This window comes from Capra hircus, chromosome 23 (assembly GCF_001704415.2).
Source record: "Capra hircus breed San Clemente chromosome 23, ASM170441v1, whole genome shotgun sequence".
In the NCBI taxonomy this organism is placed as follows: Eukaryota; Metazoa; Chordata; class Mammalia; order Artiodactyla; family Bovidae; genus Capra; species Capra hircus.
Window position 1 is genome coordinate 40,427,096 of NC_030830.1, and position 21,539 is coordinate 40,448,634.

General features: G+C 59.1%; 1 protein-coding gene across 5 annotated transcripts in view; it reads left to right on the top strand.

Moving 5' to 3' along the window:
* GRM4 (glutamate metabotropic receptor 4) overlaps positions 2,812–21,539 on the top strand; it is a 115,168-nt gene continuing 96,440 nt past the window's right edge. Inside the window, exons 1-2 of one of the 5 annotated variants that reach the window (XM_018039142.1) lie at positions 2,812–2,870; positions 14,557–15,450. In XM_018039142.1, the coding sequence (XP_017894631.1) occupies positions 14,932–15,450 (519 nt within the window). In that variant the 5' untranslated portion in view covers positions 2,812–2,870; positions 14,557–14,931. Of the gene's footprint in view, positions 2,871–2,897; positions 3,327–4,150; positions 4,345–5,351; positions 5,623–14,556; positions 15,451–21,539 lie in introns of those variants that run through there. The other 4 variants (XM_018039144.1, XM_018039145.1, XM_018039141.1 and 1 more) reach the window with 4 other exon arrangements.

Consider the following 21,539-nt stretch of genomic DNA (forward strand, 5'->3'; position numbering starts at 1 on the left):
GTGAGGTGTGGCTCAGCCCACTCCTCATGGCGATCATTTCTCAGGTGTTCCAGGCCTGCCAGCCTCTCCACAGGGCCCTGCACCCTCAAGCTCACTTTGATCTATTTCAACAAATTCTAAACTTCAGGATTTTCCAAGACAAGTGTCATCTTAAAAACATTTTTTTGGGGGGGACATTCTATACAGCATGTGGGATCTTAGTTGCCTGATCAGGGATCAAATGTGCACTCCCTGCATTGACAGTCAGAGTCTTAACCACCGATCACTGGGGAAGTCCCAAGATTCTTCTGAAATGGAGAGGCCCTAGGGCAGGTTGGTGAGTTTGAGTTGCCAACCCAGTGGGTGGGAAAAGGATGTCAAGGTGTTTTCCCTTGCCAGGGAGACCAGAGTGATAGCAGGAAGAACGAGTCTGCTGCAGCAGGAGGGAGTGAGGTCAGACCTTGGGAAGAACTTCCAGGTCCCACCATGCAGAACTTTATGTGATTGTTTCCTCTAGGACTACCTGCCCCTAGGGAGGCCTGTGTATGCAGGACTGGTGGATTAGAATGCCCCCCTCCCCCACTGAGGACCCCACTAGTGTCAGTCAGGTCAGCCTCCTTTAAAGCTTTCAGAAGACCCAACACCAAAACCTAGCATCTTAGAGAGACTGTAGCCCAGCGCGTCATGTCACTGATGGGGAAACCAGTGCTCAGAGAGGTTGGGCAGCTCCCCCAGGTCACACAGCCTTAGCACTGAGAACCTGGCCTCCTGCTTTTAGCCCTGTGCCTCCCTCCCAGTCAGAGCACAGCTTTGAGGAGTGGGATGACTCGCTGAAAAGCAGTTTGGAATTCAGGCCCTTGTAGCTAGCCCAGGCAGGGGCCTTGCTACGCAGTTCCTTCAGGTCACTTGTACTCACCCTTCTCCAGGCTCTGCTGTTCCCTTTTCTCCAGGAAAGGAGACCCCAAATGACATTCCTAGAGGTATGCGTGAGGGTTTCTGCATGTGTGTCTGAGTGCCTGTGTGTGTGTGTGTGTCTGGGAAGGTGTATCTGAATGTGTTACTTTGTCTGTGGCAGGGGTGTGTCTGTGTGTCTCTGTGTCTCTGTGTGTCTGTTGTTATGATAAGTCAAGTCAGCCATGAATCAGCATGAAGGAGGTTTCCCCCTGGACCAGGCTGGGGGTCCCAGGTGAGGGATGGGTGGCTGACCACACACAGTGAGGCTGGAGACCTGGAAGCCTGGGGCGGGCCAGGACGGCTGCCCAGAAGCACTAGGCCTCAGGCTGGGAAACTTCAAACTGGTCGAGTCCACAAACTCAGCCATCTGCCAGCCAACAGTGTTTCTTTTTTTAACCCCTGAAAAATATAGCCTGCCCAGACTTCTGCGACACAGCTGGTGGGGGGTTGGGGGTGGGATAATTATGACCAGAGTGCAGGCAACGCTGAGGGCCGGGGGTGGGGGCGGGGGTGGGGGTGGGGGGGTGGGGAGGGAGAGCGACTGAGTTCCTTTGATTCTCAATAAACCATGGCCCATTTATGTTCAGTTTCATTCATTCATTCATTCAACAAAAGGATATTGAGGACTATATTCTATGTTAACAATGGCAGTGGCTTCCATTTCTGGGCACCTAAATATAGGACCGGGTGCCCTGCATCTATTGGTTTACTCCTTCTTCATGACGGCCTTGCCAGTAGGGCCTGGGCACTGGCCTTTGTGGACCTTGAAAAGAATCAGAAAAAAGACTCTCCCCTTTTCAGCAGACTTAGGCTCAAGACAGGATGTGTCATGTGTCAAGCCCCAAGCAGGTTGAACCTGAACCTCCCAGCACCCCTCTCTGGGTGCATAGCATGCCTGCCGTTCTGCTGTGAGGCCAGCGTTGTGGTCCTTGTTGTGCAGGTAGGTCACTGAGGGGCCCTGGGCAGGGGATGCAGCTACGCCTGGGGCTCGGCTGGAACCCATGCAGGCTGTTCCCACGGCTATGGCCTCTCCTGGGGTGACTCGAGTTTTCCTCCAAGCCCAGAGCGGTGTACACTTGGCTGGGCGGAGCTGCTGGACAGCACAAGCTGTGGTGGCCTTAGCTCATTCATGCCTCTCTGAAATGCGTCGGGCCGAGGTGCATGTGGCCCTGGGTGCAGGCTTCAAGGGCAGGTTGCGGCGCTGCTTTCTGTGTATTTCTGGGACTGGGAATGGGGCGGGAGCTCCGTCAGTGCTGATTGCATTAAAAAAAAAAAGGCATGAATGAGTCCATGATCTCGGCCCTTCCATCAGAGACTTCAGTCTGAAGGGGTAAATGAGACATGTATTTGGGGCTATCACATGGGAGCTTTACAAAGCCAGCTCATGCTTTGCCAACATGTATTCATTCACCAGACATTCACTGAGCTTTGCCACAGGCCAGGCACAGTGCCAGGCCCTGGATGAACCGTGGTGAGCAAGATGTGGTTCTGGCCGGGTGGTGTCTGCAATTCTGGAGGAGGGGGTGCCTGAGTGGGTCTTTGGGAAGACACATGGGTATTGGATGGGGAACAGGGAGGGAGAAAGGGCAGACCCATAGGGCAGGGTCAGGCCTTGCTATTCCCAGGCCCTCCCAGACATTCCCCTGATCTAGAAGAAATCATCTGTGGAAATGAGGGGTGGGGCTGTGGGGGCACTGAGTCCCCCAGGCCTGGGCACACTGGAGCCCAGTGGCACTCTGCAGGTCAGCCAGGATGACTGATACCGGGGAGGGAGGAGGCTGGTCAGCCACTCCCCACTCTGCACTCCCCCCCACCCCCAGCTCCCTGGCACTGTACTTAGCACCCTCCCTGGGACAAGGACAGTCACACACGTCACAGCTCTAATTGAAGACGCTTCTGCAGTCTGGGACGAGATGCTCTTGCAATCCTAAGAGGCTGTAAGGCTCCCTCCCGCTCTTCCTCCCCTGCCTGTCTCTAAGGCCAGCCTTCTAGGGGGATTTTCTTGGGGGATTTTTCACAGCATCCCCCCACCTCCACCCTGGGGAGAGGAGAACTAGGGCTCCAGCTTCTCCCTGCCTGAGGGTTTCTTTCCCAGGCTCCCTCCTGCTTGCTGGCCGGGCCACCTGTTACGCTTTGCAGACCAATGCTGGACAGAGACCAGTGGGCAGTGGGCCACCGAGTGGGGTTCTCCTAGGCTGGTGGAGATCTGGGGCGGGGCCGGCCTCAGTAGGAAGGCGCCCTGAAGGCTGTGTGACCAGGGTCAAATGGAATCCCCGCCCCGTCCCATCCTGTGTCATTTGCTCAAACCAGGAGCAGTGGGGTGGGCGAATGAACATGCCACTTGGGGGCACACACCACGTGTGTGATGCAGATGCGTGAGAAGCTGGCCCAAGGTGGGGGGTCTCAGTGATGCTCGGGGAGGGTGGGAGTGGGGAGCAGGGTGACCCCGTGGCATCACTGTTTGTGCTACTTCTCCGGGAGTGCGTCAGGAGGCTCTGTTCCTTGATCCTCGACCTTTAGGGTCAGGAGGGGTCCCTGCCAGCTCCTCCGGGTCGAGGTACAGACATCCGCCCCCGGGGGGGGAGGCGGGAGAAGGGGGCTTCCAGGAGAGGGCGCCGGTGGGGCGCGGTGGGAGAGGGAGCAGAAGGCAGGGCGGGTGTGGAGGGGCGGCGGGGCGCGGGGTGAGCCCCAGCCTTGCGGCGGAGAGCTGCGGGGTCGGGGGTGGGCCCCAGGCAGCTCCCTCTTTAAAAGGCCGGCGGAAGCCGCGCGCTGGGCCCGCACCGCCGCGCAAACTTGGCGGGCCGGGCCCGCGCCTTCCCGAGCGCGGCCGCGGCCGTAGGCGCGGGGCTGAGCCGCCGCGGCTCCCTCGGCCCTCGTGCTCCCGGAGCCCGCCCCTCTCGCGTCTTCGCTGCTCTCCGGTCTCCCGCTCCCTCTCTCGCTCGCTCGCTCTCCGGCGCGCTCGCTCGCTCGCTCTCCTTTTTCTCCTGCTGCCGTGCGGCTGCCGCGGCGCCGCCGGGCGCCCGCATCTCTGCCGGCGGCGCTCGCGGCTCGGCTCCCGCTCCACTGCCTTCCCAGCGCGGAGCCCGCGGCCGGACGCCGCTCGCGGAGCCGCTCCCCCTCTCCCTCGCGCTCGGACGCCGGGCTCCGCGGCTGACGGAGCCGAGCCGCCCGCCGCTCCCTAGCTCGCCGGCTCGCTCTCGCCGGAGCAGCAGCCGCCCGCCGCGCGCTCGGAGGCAGCCCGGGCCGGGCGGCCGCCAGCTCCTCCCCGCTGCGTCCTGGACTCCGGGCGGCTCCTCGCCGGGCTCGGTCCGCAGCGTCAGAGCCGCCCGCCACGGCCCAGGCTCCGGCCACCGCGAGCCGCCAGCCTCCGGCCGCCGCCTCCCTGCGCCCCCGAGCGCTCGCCGGCGCGCGGTGAGTTGTGGCCCGCGGGTACGGGCGGAGGGGACGGCGCCCTCCGGCCTCGGGGGCGCGAGCTGCGGCGGGGACTCCGGGGCTCCGAGAGGTGGCCTCTGGCTGGCTCCCGCGCTCGGCGCTGCCCAGAGGAGGGCCGGTGGGCCGGAGCTCTCGGGGCTGGAGGACACGGGACCCGGGGTAGAGGGTCTCCCCTCGGGGCTGGGGCCGGGAGTGGGGCAGCGGCTCTTCTGCGGGTCCGGGGGAAAGTGTCCCTGTGCCTGGGGTTGTGTCGGGTTTCCCCGGCTGGGGGGTCGAGCCCGCGCTCAGGTGGGGACGGTGGCGTCAGCGCGCCCCCTCTGCGGAGAGGCAGGGCCGGCGGGGGCGCGGGCAGTTCTGTGCCCCGGTCCCCGCGGTCTCCGGGCGGGAGGGCAGCGCCAGCCGTGCGAGCTCCTTCCCGCGGGCCGGCCCCGCGTCCCGCTCCCGTGGCACCCCAGCGTCGCCTTGGTCTCCGGCCGGCCCCCGGCGCCCGCTGGCGCTCGGCGGAGGCGGGATGGGACGGCACCCCAGGGTCTGGGGTCTCCCCAGGGCCCTGGGACTTCGGGGTCAGGTGCTTCTCAGACACTCGGGACCGACCCTCTCTCGGACCCTGATGAACCTTTGCTTCTGCGCGAACGCCCGGCGGGCAGCCGGCTGAGTTGTGTGTGTGTGTGTGTGTGTGTGTGTGTGTGTGTGTGTGTGTGTGTGTGTGTGTGTGCGTGTGTGTGTGTGGGTTGGGGGGTCCCCTCCGGGGTCGGGCCGAGTGTGTATGTGTGTGTTGGGGGTTCCCCTCCGGGGTCGCGCCGAGTGTGTGTGTGTTGGGGGTTCCCCTCCGGGGTCGGGCCGAGTGTGTGTGTGTTGGGGGTCCCCTCCGGGGTCGGGCTTCCCGGTCGCCCTGGAGCTGGAGGCGTCCCCTCCCCGCGCGGGGGCGGGGCTGGAGGTGGAGGCCCGACTGCGCGAGGCGCCCCCGCACCGGGGCGGTCTGAGGCTGTTTGTGCTGAAATGGGGCGGCAGTGGCTGCGCAGGGAGTCCTGAGGCCGAACCTGGGAGCGCCCCTCCCCCGGGCCGCGAGCGACACCCCCGCCTTCAGACTTTCGGCCCTGGTTGGAGGAGGGTCCTTGTTTCTTCCCTCCTCCCCCGTCCCCCCCAACCCCCGCTCTGCTCACCCTCCTCGCCCTGGTGCGGGAGAGAGCTGCTCTGCGGGACTGCGCCCGGCTCGCCTAATGGGGTGCCCCGAGCCACGTGTCTCTTGGAGCCTTGGTGAGTCTGTCTGCTCCTCTATCAGTCTGGCAGAAAGCCCGATGTTGGTGGAGGGAGGATCGTGTGTGTGAGATCCTCATATTCCTCCCCACTCCGTTCTGGGGTGAGGGTGGAGGCTGCGGGCTGCCGGTGGGGGGGTGGTGGTGGGGCAGCTCTGTAAGAGTCTCCATACGGGGCACCCCGTCCCCACAGCCTCCCTTCGCTGGGCCAGCTCATGGTGGAAGTGAAGAATGTTCTAGTCCCCACCTCCCCTTCCCCAGGAGACTCCCTGGTCCCCACTTGCTCCCTGGCTCCACTCCGGGTCCTGGGCCTCGTGCACTGGATGGGCGCCTCTGCTCTTTGAAGGCTCAGAGCCTGAGGTGGTGGGAGAACTTCCATGAGAAGGTGAGGATTTGCAGGAGCTTTTTTAGGGCCTCTCCTGATGTTGCAGAGAAGTCCCACAGAACAGTCTGGAGGCCCCTGGGTGTGGTCACCCACCGGTCAGGGCAGGGGGCTGATTTCCTCTCCTGGGCAGGCCCTGGGGCTAGTGGCAAGGAGGCTACAGTGGGGGGTAGGGATCAGAGTCCTTGCCTCTCCCTGCGGCCCCCGGAGGACCACTTCCCGGAGGGCCTTCCCAGCACCTACAGTCCTGTCCTTGGGGTGGGTGGAACCTTTGGTGATGGTGCCTCTGAGCCTCTGCCCACACACCTGTGAATTTGGTGACCGCGGTCTTCATCTCCCCCCAACTTCTGCCATTCTAGCCCTCAATCTCCCCCTAGCTGTCGACATCTTCACCCCTGTCAGGGACAAAAACATCAAAAAGTTCTCTTCTGAGGTCTGAGTCACTTATAGGACTCCCCTCCCAGGGGCATTTGGTTTCGAGAGTCGGGGAGGAGGAAGGCAGTGCTTAACCCAGTGGAGTGTGCCACTGGTGGTGGATTTCTAGGAGAGCGGTGAATGGGATATTTGGTGGGGGGCATGCAGTACATCCCATAGAACAGGGCCTGAGCTGGCCGAGGGGGAGGAGGGCGCATGCTGGGGGTTGCGCTAGCCTGTTGGCCTCTCCTTCCACCTGCCTCCACCCCTCGCCTTCCTCTGTGTGGCTTCCTCCTCTCTGAGGCTGGGTGCCTGCAGGAGGGAGCGCCTGGCACAGTGGCAGGCAGGCGGCTGAGGTCGGTGAGGGAGCCTTGGCAAGCAAGCCTGTGAGAGAGCAGTGTTCTGGCCGGGAGGGTCAGGGGGCAGCCCCCACCTGCTTCCTGAGGGGTCCTCTGCCCAGCTTCCTGCCTGCTCGGACACACCCAAACCCGCCCCGCTGCAGGGGGACAGCTGGCACGAGATGGTGGGACCAGGACCAGCCTTTATAAAGGCTTCTGAGCTTTATAATTACAGCCCCTAGACATATCCTCTCCCCCAGATCAGCGTGGAGCCAGCAGCCCCTAATTACCACCCGCCCCAAGACATCTGCCCACCCCGGCTGTCCTCCTCTGCTCAGCCTAGTACCCCATTTTCCAGTGGGCAGGCCCCGCTGAGAGCCTGGGCAGCTGGGCCCGCCGGCCGCCGGCTGGAAGGTTATCTCACTCCTGCAGAGTGCGGCTGCCTGTGCCACCCGGAGGAGGCGTGGGGGTGCTGGCATCCGGGTACTGGCCCGGCTCGCTGGGGCTGGCGGAGCTGCTGACAGCCCAGGCTGACCTGAGGGAGGAGGCTGGGGGGGGCTTCCCCTGGTGGGCAGCGGCCCGAGCGGAGGGCACCAGCTTCCGGTGCCTCCTGCCACTGCCCCCGCCCCAACCCCCAGCCTGGTGCTGGCTCCTGGAAAGAGCAGGGAGGGCTTGTGTCTCGGTCCACTCTGCCCTAGTTAGCAGGGGACCATCAAAAATTAATTTCGGGATCTCACTGCCTTTGGCCCTTGCCGGCGTGTAGACTGCCTTGGCTCCTGGGCGCTCTGGTTCTTTCCTTGCTGTGCAGCTTCTGGCTTCCCTCCGTCCTCTGCCCAACCCCAGGCTGCAGCTCTGCCTTCCCAATGCACTTCCTTCTCCCCACCAGGCCTGGAGTCAGGCTCCGGGCTTCTGCCTCGTGCTCACCCTTCTCTTTTCCTGCCTGGCTCCTGAAAGGGAGGCTTAGGAACTTAGGGACTTGCTCAGGGAAGGATGCAGCCCGCCCCCCACCAGCCTCCAGCCCGCAGGCCTGTCCGAGTTTCTGTTGGCTCCTTGGGAAAAACCGAGCTCCACAAGGATAGTGAAAATAACCCCTTAAATTAAAGCTGATGACTCCCGTCGAAATGTTTTATTATCAGCCTCACCATTGAGCAATCTCCGGCAGCAGCGAGGCATAAATATATGTGTACACAAGTATATTAAATAAATTGGGGAATGTGGTGCATAATGACATTATCTGGACCCCATTCAATTAAGGCAGATATTATCTGTGGTAATTGGGAAATGCCAGCCTATGATGCCAGTTGGGCCATTCTGGGCCAAGCCTGGCTGATGGGCAGGCTGCGGTGTCCTCTGAGCCTCCCTCTTCTCCTGGAGAAAGCCCCAGCCACCTGGGGGCTCTGACAACACCCCCAGAGAACTCAGCTGGCTGCTCGTCTGAGGCTGGGTCACCCCCGAGGGGATCAGGAGGTTTGGGTCCTGCCCCACCCCCCACCCTCAACCCACTCAGCCACCACCGTGTCCCTCTGGGGGACAGAAACTAGCCCGTGGACCCGCGTCCTGGCTGGGCCGTGACTTCTAGTAAACACACCACATCACTACAGGGTTATTTTTAGATTTGGATATAGAAGTAAAGGCTGGGGACTTGACCTGGATTTTGAAGTTTCTGGTGGGTGATCACTGCTCAGATGTCACGTCCTCTTCTTCATGCTCGACCTCAGGGTGGCTTAGGGTGGGGAGTCTCCCCCACAACCGTGGTTCTGCTTGTGGCTATGCGAGGCAGGAGGAGTTGGACATGGACTCGCCAGCTCGTGGGCGCTAGCTTCCCAGCGCAGTGCCCCGGGGTTTGGGAGCGGGGACTGGAAGGAGGAGGAGAGAGAAGAAACAGCATTAGCGGGAAGCCCTCAATAGCAACAGCTGCAAACAAAGATACTTGCCCCTTTGGGCACTGGGCTAGAAAGCTGGGTGGTCCTGGCAAGAGGAGGTGGGGTGGGTTGAGGTGGGAAGGAGAGGTCTGAGGGTTTGCTTGGACGTGGGGTCTGCTGCAGCAGAAGACACCGAGCAAGCAGGAGCTGGTGGCTAGCCCCTCTGCCCTGGGAGAGGGGGACGGTCAAGGCTGGCCATTTTCTGGGGCTTTCCCTGGTGGTCCAGTGGTTAAGGCTCTGCATTTTTAAAGCAGGAGGTGCAGGTTTGATTCCTGGTCAGGAAACTAAGATCCCACATGCTGTGCAGCATGGCCAAAAATATTTTTTAAAAAAGGCTGGGCATTTTCTGGGCTGAACTGGTGGGCCCCAATGCCAATGAGATATGCTTGCTTAGCCTTCCAACTGATGCGAACTGCTGAGGCCTGAGCAGGTGGCTGGCGTGGAGCCTCTGGTTTCTCTTGTCCGGAGTCCCTGCCTGCTGTGCTCAAAGTGGGCCCTGCTTTCTGCATCCATACCATGGCCCACCAGGCCTTGCTTGGTTTGGTGCTTGGAGCCCCCCGACCTCCTTTCCTGCTTCTCTGCATTCCTACTGCCGTCCAGTCATCCTGACCTCCTTGCTGTTCCTTGAACAATGACTGCTAATTGTATGCTCACCGCAGGGCCTTTGCACTTGCTGTACTCTACCTGGGATGCTTTTCTCTCAGATACATGATGCATGCCCTTCCTGTTTTTAGTCTCTGCTTGAATGCCACCTCCTCTGAGAAGCCTTCCCTGACTGTCGTTTCCTTCACAAAGCCCCCGCCCCGCCATTTCCTTTCTTCTCGCCTGCCTCGTGTCTCTTCATAAGCCCTTGATCCCCATCTGTGTGTAGATGTATCTGTTGTCTCCCCTGCATCACCACCGGATGTGGGCTTCACAGGGCAGGTGTCAGTATCTGTTTTCACTCCCAGCATTTCCCCAGTGCCAAGAGCAGAGTCTAGCACACAGTAGGAGCTCAGTACACACTCGGTACACACTCGGATGGCACGTTGCATAACTGAAGGGTCAGGGATTATGTTTCACGCCTGATCATATAAGCGAGTTGCAAGAATTCAGTGCAAGGTCTGAGTTCCACTCTGTGGACCTGGAATGCTGCTGCCGACCCCCACCCCCAGCCCTGGGTCCCCACTGGTGAGGGTGGTGCTACGCTGGCTCGGGGCAGGGACCTGCCTTTAGTTGTTGATGGAGAATTGCCTGTGTTCTGAGCCTTGAGCCAGGGCCTGGGGATGCAGAAATGAAGGTGATGCTGTTCATGTGGCCCCAGACATGCTCCCAGGCTCATCAGTGCCAGATAACCACATTCTGAGAGAGGCTTTACGGCATTAACCGTGGAGGAAAAGGGCCCCCGCCCCCACTGTGGCCTCCTTCTTGCTCTTAGAACATGGCTCAGGCTGGGCGAGTGCCTGCGAGCAGGGCTGCCCTTTCTATTCATCTAGAAATAGATTACCTGGGAGAGGAGGGTGGGAAGGGCCCAGGGATCATCCGTTCACGTCCCCACACCCGGGTGGGGGACACCAGGCATGGTGCAGGCTGGGGTGCAGAGACATCAAGGTGAGGATGACATGGTCCCCCCAGATGTGGTCCAGGTGGGGAGAGGGTTGCGCTGCTGGGGTTTGAGGAAGCTAGCAGAGCATCCCCTCTCCCAGGGACTCAAACAGGTGGAGGTTTGTTGCTGCTGCTGCTGGGGTGGAACCGACTTCTGATGACCTGCTCCCAGGGTCTAGGCCTTGCCCATTTGAGAGGAGACTGTCTAGCAAACCTCACCTCTGCCCAGCCATTGCAGCTCCCCAGGGGGACAGGAGATAGGGGGGCCTCAGAAGTGGCCTGCAGTGATTTGGGCCACTCCCGTGGAGGTGGGGCGGCAGGTGGTGGAGGAAGGAGGGGGAGGCCTCAGGTTCTCTCTCATGGTTCCCTGTGAGGAGTGGAGCCCCAGCCCCTCCTTCCGTGGAAACATAAGATGTGGGCCACAAGGCATCTAAACAGCTCAGGGGGTTCAATCCCAATCTCATGTATCCATTCACAGTCCCCAAGTTCTCCAAGCACCTGGGTTGGGCCAGGCACTGCAGAGGTCAAAGTGAATCCAGCCCAGGCAGATGCTGGAGGGAACGGGGGCAAGCGGAGAGGGAGGGGCTGCCGCAGGTCCGGAGGCTCAGGAAGGTGGGGTGGGGGCGCTGGGGGCCCAGGGGAGCCTGCGGGACCCTCTTTGGGCCTGGCTCTCTACCCGCTCAACAACAGGGGCTGGTCTGCTGGCCTGCAGAGGAGCCGGAAGCCTGAGCACGTCGTCTGGGAGGAGCGGGGAGGGAAGAAGATGCTCCCCACCCCTGGGAGCTAAGTGCAGGGTCCTTCCCTGTGCCGCTGTCCTTTATTTCATGTTTGAAAGAAGTCTGTTTCTTTTGCTTCCGGAGAAGCAAAAGCAGCTCGGTGAAAACTAAATTGGAGTTTAGTAAATTGCAGCAGCTTTTCTGGTTGTTGGTTTGTGGTTTGTGGTTCTTTCTGGCCCAGGCCCTGGCTGGAGACGAAAGACTGAGGTTAGGCAGGAGAAAAGCCTGGAGTCCCGCTTGCTGAGGCCTGGAAGAGGTGGGGGTGGCCAGTTCCTCAGACGTCAGAGAGACCCTCGGGTTGTGGGGTGGCTGGGCTGGAGTGGGGTAGACTGCAACCATCTGCCGAGCACTCCACCTCCCACACTTTTCACTGAAGAGAATGTTCTGGAAAATGCCCACCGGCCAGTGAACTATTGCTTTACCCTGTGGCCCTCCTCCCTTCCTGCAGAATCTGGCTGGTGCCACAGAAGGAAGTGCCCCAGCGTCTGGGGAGTGGGGAGGAGGAGCGAGACTGAGCACCCAGAGGAGCCTCACCTGGGGGCGGGCGGGCACACCTGCCGCCATCCTGGGGATTTCACCTGGGCACCTAAGGAGGGACCCTTCCAGCTGCCCCAGAGTTGAGCTTTTCTGTCTGTTTTGGACCTGGTGGTGGGGTGGTCTGAGGGCTCCCCTCTCCCCTGCAGAGGGAAGCGCCCAGCCCTGGCGGGGAGGGCAGATCAGCCTGGCTCCCCACCCCTCCCTGCCCTCCCCCAGCTTCTGTTCTGCTGGCTCCTTTCACTCACAGGTATTTTTACTTTTCCCTGGTGCCTGTTATGCAGGATCAAAGGAAGGAGGGGAGGCTGACAGAGGTGGTGGTTTGCCCGGGTTTGGGAGGAGCTCAGAAAAGGCAGGCCTGGTGGGACCGAGGGCTGCAGAGGGCCTGCTGCAGGCGGCCGGGGACCCAGTCGGTGGAGGGCGGCCTGGGGTTTCTGACTGGCCTGGGGCCTCAATTCTCATCCCGCAAGTACTTGCCTTTCTCCTCAATGAGGCCTCCTTTCCACATATGCCTCCTTTCTCCTGCCTCTGTGTGTGTGTGTGTGTGTGTCTATTTGCTTATGTTTGGGCTCTGCTCAGCCCGGAGGTGCTTGGGCTTCAAGAAGAGTGCTGATCCCTCATGAAGGGTCTGGAAGCCTGAGCAGGCCCAGCCGGCAGGAGCTGCTGTGCACTGGGGCTTGCAGCCTGAACCGGGCTCGCTGCCTGTCCCTATGACCCAAATCCCTCTATTGAAATGAAAAAGAACCACCTCTGACTCCCAGGATGCCAGAGCTGGGCAGGGCCTGAGAGACCCTCTGGCAGGCCAGCATGGCGGGGCGGTCAGGGGTGGGGTGCTATGCCAGCTCTGTTCCTGGGCTGTCTCACCATGTGAGGCTTGGTACCTCAGCTTCATCATCTGTGCAATGGGGCTAAAAATCCCACCTGGCTCATAGGGAAGTGTTGCCTGCGACAGTGCGGGCAGAGTGCTGGTCCGGCGCCTGGCGCTCCGTGCTGTGTCGTCCTTCGCTGTTATTTCTCCGAGGGGCACTGTTGGCACTCGGACAAGGCCGTGTTTCATCGTGGACTGTCCTGCCCACGTCCCTGACCGGATGCAGGCTAGTAGGTGACTCCCTCCCTTCATGGTGATGACTGAAATGCCCCCGCAGGGCCAGGATGGCCTCCGGACTGCATCTTACTCCAGCCCATCCATTTTACAGATGTTGAAACTGAGGACTCCCTGGGGGACAAGCGTGGCCTCCAGCAGGGCAGCAGTGGAACTGCAGGGTGGTCCGGGACTCCTGCTCTTTCTTGTTGGAATTGCCTAGAACCGGCCTTGGCAGCCAGCACCCCACAGCACCCCTCACTCCCCAGAGCTACCTGGGAGAGGCCTCAGATAACTCTCACGGAGGTGTGAGTGCTCTTGAGGGGTCCACACAGGTGTAGCTGCCCCTCGCCTGTATTTTGACAGATCTTCAGCCCTCCCCAGAGCGCTGACCCCCAGCCCTAGGTCACTGGGTCCTGGCTTCCTGCCGGCCTCCCCAGGCGCTCTCGGTGTGACAGGTGCTGGATCTGAGCCCTCACCCGCCTTGAGTGGGGAGTCACCTGGTCCCTCTGGGAGACTGCTTCACCTGCAGAAGGCTGCTGAGGAGAATTACGAGCCCTCCTCTTGGCCTCTGAGGAGTTAATGGAGGGAGCAGCATTTGGATGAGGGGCAAGATGTGAGGTGAGCGTCCAGAAGGCGCTTGCTGGAGAAGCCCAGGAGCCAAGGCTGGATCCTGGGGGGCGGTCTCCCATGCTTCCCTGCCCTTTCCAGAGCCCTGGAAGCCTCCGGTGGGGATGGTGGCTCTGAACCCCCACTTGGTCTTCATGGAGGGACCAGGTCTCCAGAGAAGCCTCCCATCCCAAACACAGGCTCTTTCACACGGTTGGGGAGACCGAGGTACAGATCAGGCGAGCGGCTGCTGGTCTTCATTTGACGGATGCACAGGGAAGGGGGCCTTGAGGTTGCCCCCCACCCCGGACCCCGCCCTGACTCAGCTTTCAGCCTTTCTCCCCAGGCCTCCCAAGTCGAGGGGAGGGAAGTTGCTGGCACCGAGGGAAGGCTGGGCCCCGGGAAGGAAGCCCTGGGGAAATTAGCCCAGATTAGCAGTGAGAATGAGGAAGAGCTGGTGTTCTCTCCTCTCCCCTCGCAGATAAATATTTAATCACAACAACAATAATAATGACGGTCATCGTAATAATGTGCACTAGCTCAGGCCAGAACCTGAGCCTGCTCTTAGAGGGAGGAAGTGGCGAAGAGAAATGGAGAGGTATAAAGACCCCTGGGGTGGGCAGGGGGCCCAGCAAGAGAAAAAGAGCCTCCGCTGCGTTGACCCTCTGGCGGGATAGCGGGGCGCCTGGGGCGGAAATGGAGGGTCCACCCTCTCCAGCTCCACCAGCCCCAGCTTCTCTTGGCCTTCAGACTGAGCGGCTCTCAGCCTGACTTCTTCTGAGGCCCTGCTTTCTTTCCTCATCTCCGAGTCCTCAAGGAGCCTGTGTGTCTGGTTCCAGAACTGGGGGCTGGGCATTGGGTTTCAGGCAGTGTTCTGCTGTTCGCCCCCTGTGTAACTTGGGCCAAGTGTTCTGCTTCGGGCCTCAGTGTTCCCATCTCTGAAATGGGTTGTGTCCAGTGGGGCTGGTTTTTGCGTGCTTGCTCCTTCCTGTGGGTGCCTGTTGAGAGGAGTCCCCTCTTCTTCCTAGGTCTCCGGGGGTCCCCTGGGGGTATGTTCTCTGAGGCCTCTGGTCTGGCGGCAGTGGGCACCAGGAACCTTCAGACATGACCCAGTTTCTGCCTTAAGTTCTCTCATCTGCACCAAAGTCGAGCGGCAGTGGAGAGGAAGCCAAGTTCAGGAGGTCTGTGGTGTCTTTGACCACAACCTCCAGCATCTCCTGCTCCCAGGCTCCTGATGAAAGATGTGAATAGCTAATGTCTTCTCCGGCTTCTCTGATTCTCTCTCTCTTTCTCAGGTTGGTAAGAGGAGAGCTCTGGAGCTGTTTTCTCCCTGATGCCAAGATCTGCCCAGCTAGGAGCACTCTCCACCTTTCACGGTCATCCACTGAGAAGAGGCCTGCAGGACGTGGGGACCAAGACCAGAGCTTTGCTGCACCCCAGCTACTCCCTGCTGTCCGAGTGCAGCCTGTCCCACAACTGAGCATCGCCGGGGGCCGAGGTACACCAGCACGGCTCTGCCCGTTGGCCGCCCTCAGCCACCCTGCTGCTGAAGCTGCCCTGGAGAGACCAGTGGGGGCTGCTGTGCCCATGCTCGTCCAGGCCGTGGGGCCTGGGGCCCGCCAAGGCTAGGAGCGAGGCCTGCCATTCATGGGTCTCTAGGGATTTCCGAGATGCCTGGGAAGAGGGGCTGGGGCTGGTGGTGGGCCCAGCTGCCCCTTTGCCTGCTCCTCAGCCTTTCCGGGCCCTGGGTGCCCTCCTCCCTGGGGAAGCCCAAAGGCCACCCTCACATGAATTCCATCCGCATAGACGGGGACATCACTCTGGGAGGCCTGTTCCCAGTGCACGGCCGGGGCTCGGAGGGCAAGGCCTGTGGAGAACTCAAGAAGGAGAAGGGCATCCACCGGCTGGAGGCCATGCTGTTTGCTCTGGACCGCATCAACAATGACCCAGACCTGCTGCCCAACATCACGCTGGGCGCCCGCATTCTGGACACCTGCTCCAGGGACACCCATGCCCTGGAGCAGTCGCTGACCTTTGTGCAGGCGCTCATCGAGAAGGACGGCACGGAGGTCCGCTGTGGCAGTGGTGGCCCGCCCATCATCACCAAACCTGAGCGCGTGGTGGGCGTCATTGGTGCTTCCGGGAGTTCCGTCTCCATCATGGTGGCCAACATCCTTCGCCTCTTCAAGGTTAGTGCCTGCCCAGCTCCTTTCTCCTCTTCTCCTCCTGAATCCCAGGGAGAGAGTGTGTTGCTCCCCAATACCCACATTGGTGTGTGAGAATCTGGGGCTGACTTGCCTGTGGTCTGAGAGAAGGTCCCAGCTCAGTGGAGCTGACCGTGGTGCTGAAACAGCACCTGCTGCAGGCAGCCTTTTGATCAACTCTGCTCCTCTGCGGGGAATTCTGAACCAGGAGGGAAAGGAAGTGCTGCTGAACAACAGGAGGGAGGAGGAGACAGGCGGACAGAGATATAAAAAAAGCCTCAGACAGATGGATGGACAGAAATATAGGTAGGTAGAAAGGTACACAGGTTAAAAGATAGACATAGACTGGAAGTGTGAATGTTGGAGATTGCCAGGGAGAAAAAGCAAGACTTTTGTTTTGACATTGTTTTCCAATAATTGCAATTCCCAAGAAAGATCTGTTTTTTTTCCTCTGGGTAGTTGAGAAAGCCCCGTGTGGCCCTCCCGCTCCACCTCAGGATTATAGTTAGAAAATGTGTCCTGGTTTTTTGCAGGAGGCATTAGCTCTCAGCCCACAGTGACTGGAGCTGCCGACGAGAAAGGCCTGGAGGAACGGGTGGTCCCATCTCTGGTGCCCTGGGTCCCCAGCGGAGCTTCCCCGGCTCATTCCTTTCCTTCTGCCCCTCTTCCTTGCACACCTTTCTCCCTTCCGGAGTCCCTCCCTGCCCCCTCTCTGCCGCCCCCCTTCCTCTCTTCCAGGGGCAGGAGCTGCTGATTTGCAATTCAATTGGAGCCAAGTGCTTCGCTAAGCTGCTAAAACAACTGAAAGCTACCGGGTAGAGAGAAAAACATTACAAGCATTTTACCAATAATTATATGCCCGCTCCTCTCTGGGAGCCTCCTCATTTGCTGTGTGTGTGTGTGTGTGTGTGAGAGAGAGAGAGAGAGACAGAGAGAGACAGAGAGAGACAGAGACAGAGACAGAGAGAGAGGGAAAGAGAGGGAAAGAGAACAGGATGAGGGGGGAGGAAGGGAGGCGCAAAGGGAGCCTCTATGTCCCTCCTTCACCCTCATGTTAGATTCTTGGCCTCTGGAGTTGGCTCCTTGTCTCCTCAAAGTCCCCAGAGTTAGGGAGTGGACAGAGAGCCTTCTTGGCCTCATGCAGGGTGGGAAGTGCTGAGGCCGGAGCCCTCTCTCCTGGGCCTTTTCTGGAACCCATTTGCCCAGTCCCATGATGCAGTAGTACTTGGGGGCATTTCTGGGGAGGCTGGGGTAGAAGTGGGGTCAGTGGTGTGTGTCCCATGTTGGCTATCCTGTCTAGCGGAGAAGGGTTGGAACTTTGCCACAGGCTGGTCTGGGCCATGGGTGCTGTGCAGCCCTTGACTTGAGGCCTTCTTCCTGGAGTGCTGGTTTTGCTTAATGATCTGGATGAAAACACTATTTTAATTTTAAAAACAAATGCATCATGAAGGATGCAAAATCACGATGCAGAAGGAGTCTTGAAGGAAACTTTTGCCTTGGCAGTGGACAGTTTGAACAACCCCTGGGGAGCAGTGTTGCCTTTGGTCATTCTTTGGTGGGGTGGGGACTGGGAACCTGGTCCAGCCCCTCTGCCCGATTTTGTAGTGAGGAGGACAGACCCAGAGGGGAGAGGGAGCAGGGCTCAGTGGTCCCAGCCCTGGGCCTACTGAGGTTTGGGCCAGCTGAGTCATCGTTTCAGCCTGCCTGCCCGGGGGCTGGGAGGGGCGGTGACCTGGGCCAGCAGGTGTCATGGAGCAGAGGCCTGCCTATCTGAGTGGGCACAGCCCCCCAGCCTATGAGAAGGCCAGGCCACAGGTGGGGCTGCTGCGGTGACTCTGGGTGTTTTAGAATGTGTTTTATAAGGACTTCCCTGGTGGTTCAGTGGCTAAGACTCTGACCTCCCTATGCAGGAGGCCCCAGTTCCATCCCTGGCCAGGGAACTAGATCCCATATGCTACAACTAAGAGTTTGCAAGTTAAAACTAAAGATTCTGCATGCTGCAAAGACGATGGAAGGTTCCATGTGCCACAACCCAAACCTGGCACAACCAAATGAAATAAAACAGATACAAATAAATGTTAAAAAGCGTTTTGTAAAAATGTTAAAACAACTCGATCAGGCCCTTAGAGCTAGGACATCGGTGAGGGTCCCTCCCCACTGTCTCCCAGAGGAGAGCCAGTACCCACTTTATAGGGAGGTGGGAGAGATCAAAGGAGCTGAGGGGCGTCACTGGAGAAAGAGTCTAAGAAGGGCTGCCGTCAGCATCAGGCCTTGAAGCAGGTTCTGGGAGGTCCCTGCAGGAGTGGGCTGCGACTTCTGAGCTGATCCCCCCTAGGATGGAAAGGTCTCTGGTGAGGACGCCTGGGGCCAAAGGGCCTCACCTGCTGGGGGACCCTGGGTATTCCTTTTCCCCAGACCATCCGGTCACACGTGAGTGTGGCCATGGCCTCTGTTTTGTCTGCACCTCCTGAGATCACAGGGAGTGGGAGTCAGGAGACCCCCAGGCTCAGAGACTGAGACAGGACTGGGAGGGAGAGGCTTGGGGGAATGAAGGGGGGAACAGAGGGGCTCTTGGGAAAGGAAAGTGGGGGAATGGTGGGGGGGGATGGGGAGAGAGCCAGAAAGAGACAGCTGGCTGTGGTCCCAAGTCCCTGGGTCCCTTTTAACAGCGTTAATGTTCCAGGCTGGCGACAAGAGGGCTCCTCAATAATTAAACTGATAGAAATGAGAGGCTGGGCGAGAAACTGAAAAGCCGTTTACAGAGGCAAAAAGATTGAACTTTGGGGAGGGAGGTCAGGAGCAGAGCCTCGAGCAGGAGAGGGTGAGGGGGGCCTCTTGGGCCTGGGGAAGCTGCCGGGCCAGGGGTCTCTTTCAGAGGGCACCGCCGTGCCCAGCCCACTCCACCAAGGCCATTAGTGGGGCCTGCTGGGAACTCCCCCAGAGGCTGTGCTTACAGCTCTCTCCTTCCTCCACAAGGTAGATTTCTGGTGCACAGCTCAGAGAGGGTGATTTCTGGCTGGGAGAATGCTCATAGGGTTCCATCAGGGCCAGGGTATGAACAAAACTCACACCTGCCAGAGCTTGAAGGGGCAGCTTGCATCCCACAGCAGTGGACACTGAGCCCTGATTGAATGACAGGCCAGGGCTGGGGGCCGGGTCCCAGACTGCCTCTGCAGAGCCACAGGGCTGGACGTGGGCCTCGAACCTAGGCCTTCATTCGGGATCAGAAGCTCTGACTTTGGGGAGCTGTAGGTCTGACAGCTTGTATCCTTTACCCTTCTATTCCCAACCCCACTTTCATCTTCATTTTGGCTCCATTCTCCTAGGACAGGAAATATTGATGGAGGTAAGGAGTACATTTTGGAGGAGAGCCTAACCCAGAGAAAGTGGCTTGTGTGGCATGTTGTGGGGACAGGTTCTGAAAGCAGTCAGGTCTGGGTTTGAACCTCTGTGCCACCAGAGTCACCTCACCATGTCCACCACATCCAATCTCTGTATCAGTCATTTACACCATAGTATGAATGAGCCAATCCGATCTCTTCCTGAAAGCAATATTTCTGGGAGGAGAAAGAACATAGAAAGTGCCCTGGAAGAAAGCAGTTTTCAAATCCTTGACCCTATAAGAGCTCAGAAGGATCCAGAAATAATTGCATTGAGTTCCTCATTTTTGAAATGGAGGAAAAAACAACTGAGGCTTGAAGATGGGAATATGAGCTAGCATGGTGATTAAGAAATTGGACCCTGGAGGGACTTCCCCAGTGGTCCAGTGGCTAAGACTCTGCACCCCTCACGTGGGAGCCCAGGTTTGACCCCTGGCTGTGGCACTAGATCCCCAGTGCTGCAGCTAAGACCCAGCATAGCCGAATAAGTAAATAAATTAAAAAAAAAGAATTTGGACACTGGGGCCAGACAACTTTTGCCATCTTGGCAAATCGTTTAGCCTATTTGTGCTTCAGTTTCCTCCTTTGTGAAATGAGGGTGATAGTGGTCTCCTCAGCCAGGTGTAGGAGTTAAGGGTTGATGTCCAGAAAAGACTTGCCTGGTTGGTGCCTGGCACACAGTCAGCCCACAGGAAATGTCACTGCACAGCTTGCAGCCGGACTTTAAGTCAGCATGAGGAACTCCGTCGACGTGGAAGAGGCTGGACTGGGTGGGCAGGGACAGACGGTGACCTTTGAGGCTGATCCTGAAGGGGCCCCACCATCTGCCAGGCCCCGTGCAGTGTGGAGCCTGAGCGGCCAGCATAACTCGCCCATAATGAGGGTTTTCTGCTGTTGCCACAGCGGGGCCTGAGCACTAGGGAAGGGAGGGCAGGAAGGGGCCGGCAGGAGAGAGGGTGGAGGGGATGCCTGCCAGCAGGCGGGGGCAGGTGCCCCGCTTCCTAGGAGAGGCCAGGCCAGGATCATGGATGCAAGACGTTGGTCCTCTGTGTGCCATGCCAGCCTGAACCGCGAGGGCTTGTCCTTCCTGGGGATGGAAGCTCTGTGAGGGTTTGGGGTGCTTGGGCGTCCCAGGTGGTGCAGTGGTAAAGAATCCGCTCGCTGACGCAGAAGACGTGGGTTCAACCCCTGAGTTGGGAAGATCCCTTGGAGGAGGAAATGGCAACCCACTCCAGTATTCTTGCCTGGAAAATCCCATGGACCGAGGAGCCTGGTGGGCTACGTGCATGGGGTCACGAGAGGGTCAGACACGACTGAGACACAATAGGACAGTGTGTTAGAGAAAGCTGCCTGCCGGGTGCTTGGCTGACCCGGCCAGCCAAGGGGAGACATGGCTCAGCTGATACCGATGTTGCGTTGCACAAGCAGGAGTAACTTTGGAGAGGGTCCACCCCGTCTCCCGCGGCCTGCCTGTCTGCTGTGAAGACAGCTTCATCTTTCTAGGGCCCAGGCAGAAACCTTGATGGCGTTTTGACCTCCCTCTGTTTGCTGTCACACAGCCTGTGGGCTCTCCTTTTGAACGTGTCCTGGGGACTCCCCGCCACGGATGCTCTCTCACCTGGGCCCTGCTGAAACCTCTCTCTTCTCTCCCTGCTTCCAAACAGGTCTTTCCACAGCCAAACCTTTGCTCAGTGGCCAGAATGATCTTCCTCAAGGTCAAATCCAACAAGCTCACCCCCACTGAAACTTTTCCTTGGCTTTGTGTTGCTCTTTGATTAAAATGCAAGCCTCCACACTGCTGGCCAGTCTGAGAGACCCTGAGATACCTGGTGCCCTGACCGCATCTTTCAGCCTCTCCTGGGTGCACTCTGCACCCGTCCCACTGCTTTATGTTGCTTGAAAACACTGGCTGTTTTCCCATCACAGGGCCTTTGCACCTGCTTTCCCCTCTACAGCGGGACATTGTAATGGCCTCCTCCTACTCTGATGCTGATCCTTCTTATTCAACCTAAAGTTTAAATGGACTGTCTTCAGAGGAACACCCTCCACCCCCCAGTTATTCTGTCTTATTTTCACATCTTCCCCTTCACGACCCTCACCACAGTTTGTAGTCACGTCCGTGTTTCTTTGTTTCCCTGTTTCTCTTGGCTTCTCCTCTGGCCTGCTGCCTGTTTCTGTACGACCCATGAGCTGAGAACGGTTTCCGTGTTTCAGATGGTTGGAAAGAAAATAAAAGCAACAAGTCATGACACAGGAAAATTATGTGAAATTCAAATTTCAGTGTCCTTTAAGTTTTATGGACGCACAGCCATCCTGTTCATGTACACACTGTCTAGGACTGCTCTTGAGCTACGCCCTCGGAACTGAGTAGATGAGACAGACGCCGTCAACGGAGCCCTGCTGGCCTGTAAGCAGCACCTACAGGACCCCAGTGGAGGCCAGGCCCATGGGGGCCCTCGGGGAATCTCAGCTGGGTGGACTCATGGAGAGTAGGGCACATCCAGGTCTCCCCAGACTCTGCAATGACAGCAGGGTGGCCTGGTCTGCAGAGCCTGCGTGAGCCTCTGGCTGTGGGGGTGAGTGTGGCTGCGCTCGCCTTGCTGTGGGCTCCAGTCACTGCCCACCGTTGCCTCCCAGAGCCCAGCACTGTGGTGAGCCCTGGGCCACCTAGATGTGTCTGTTGTTGTTTAGGTA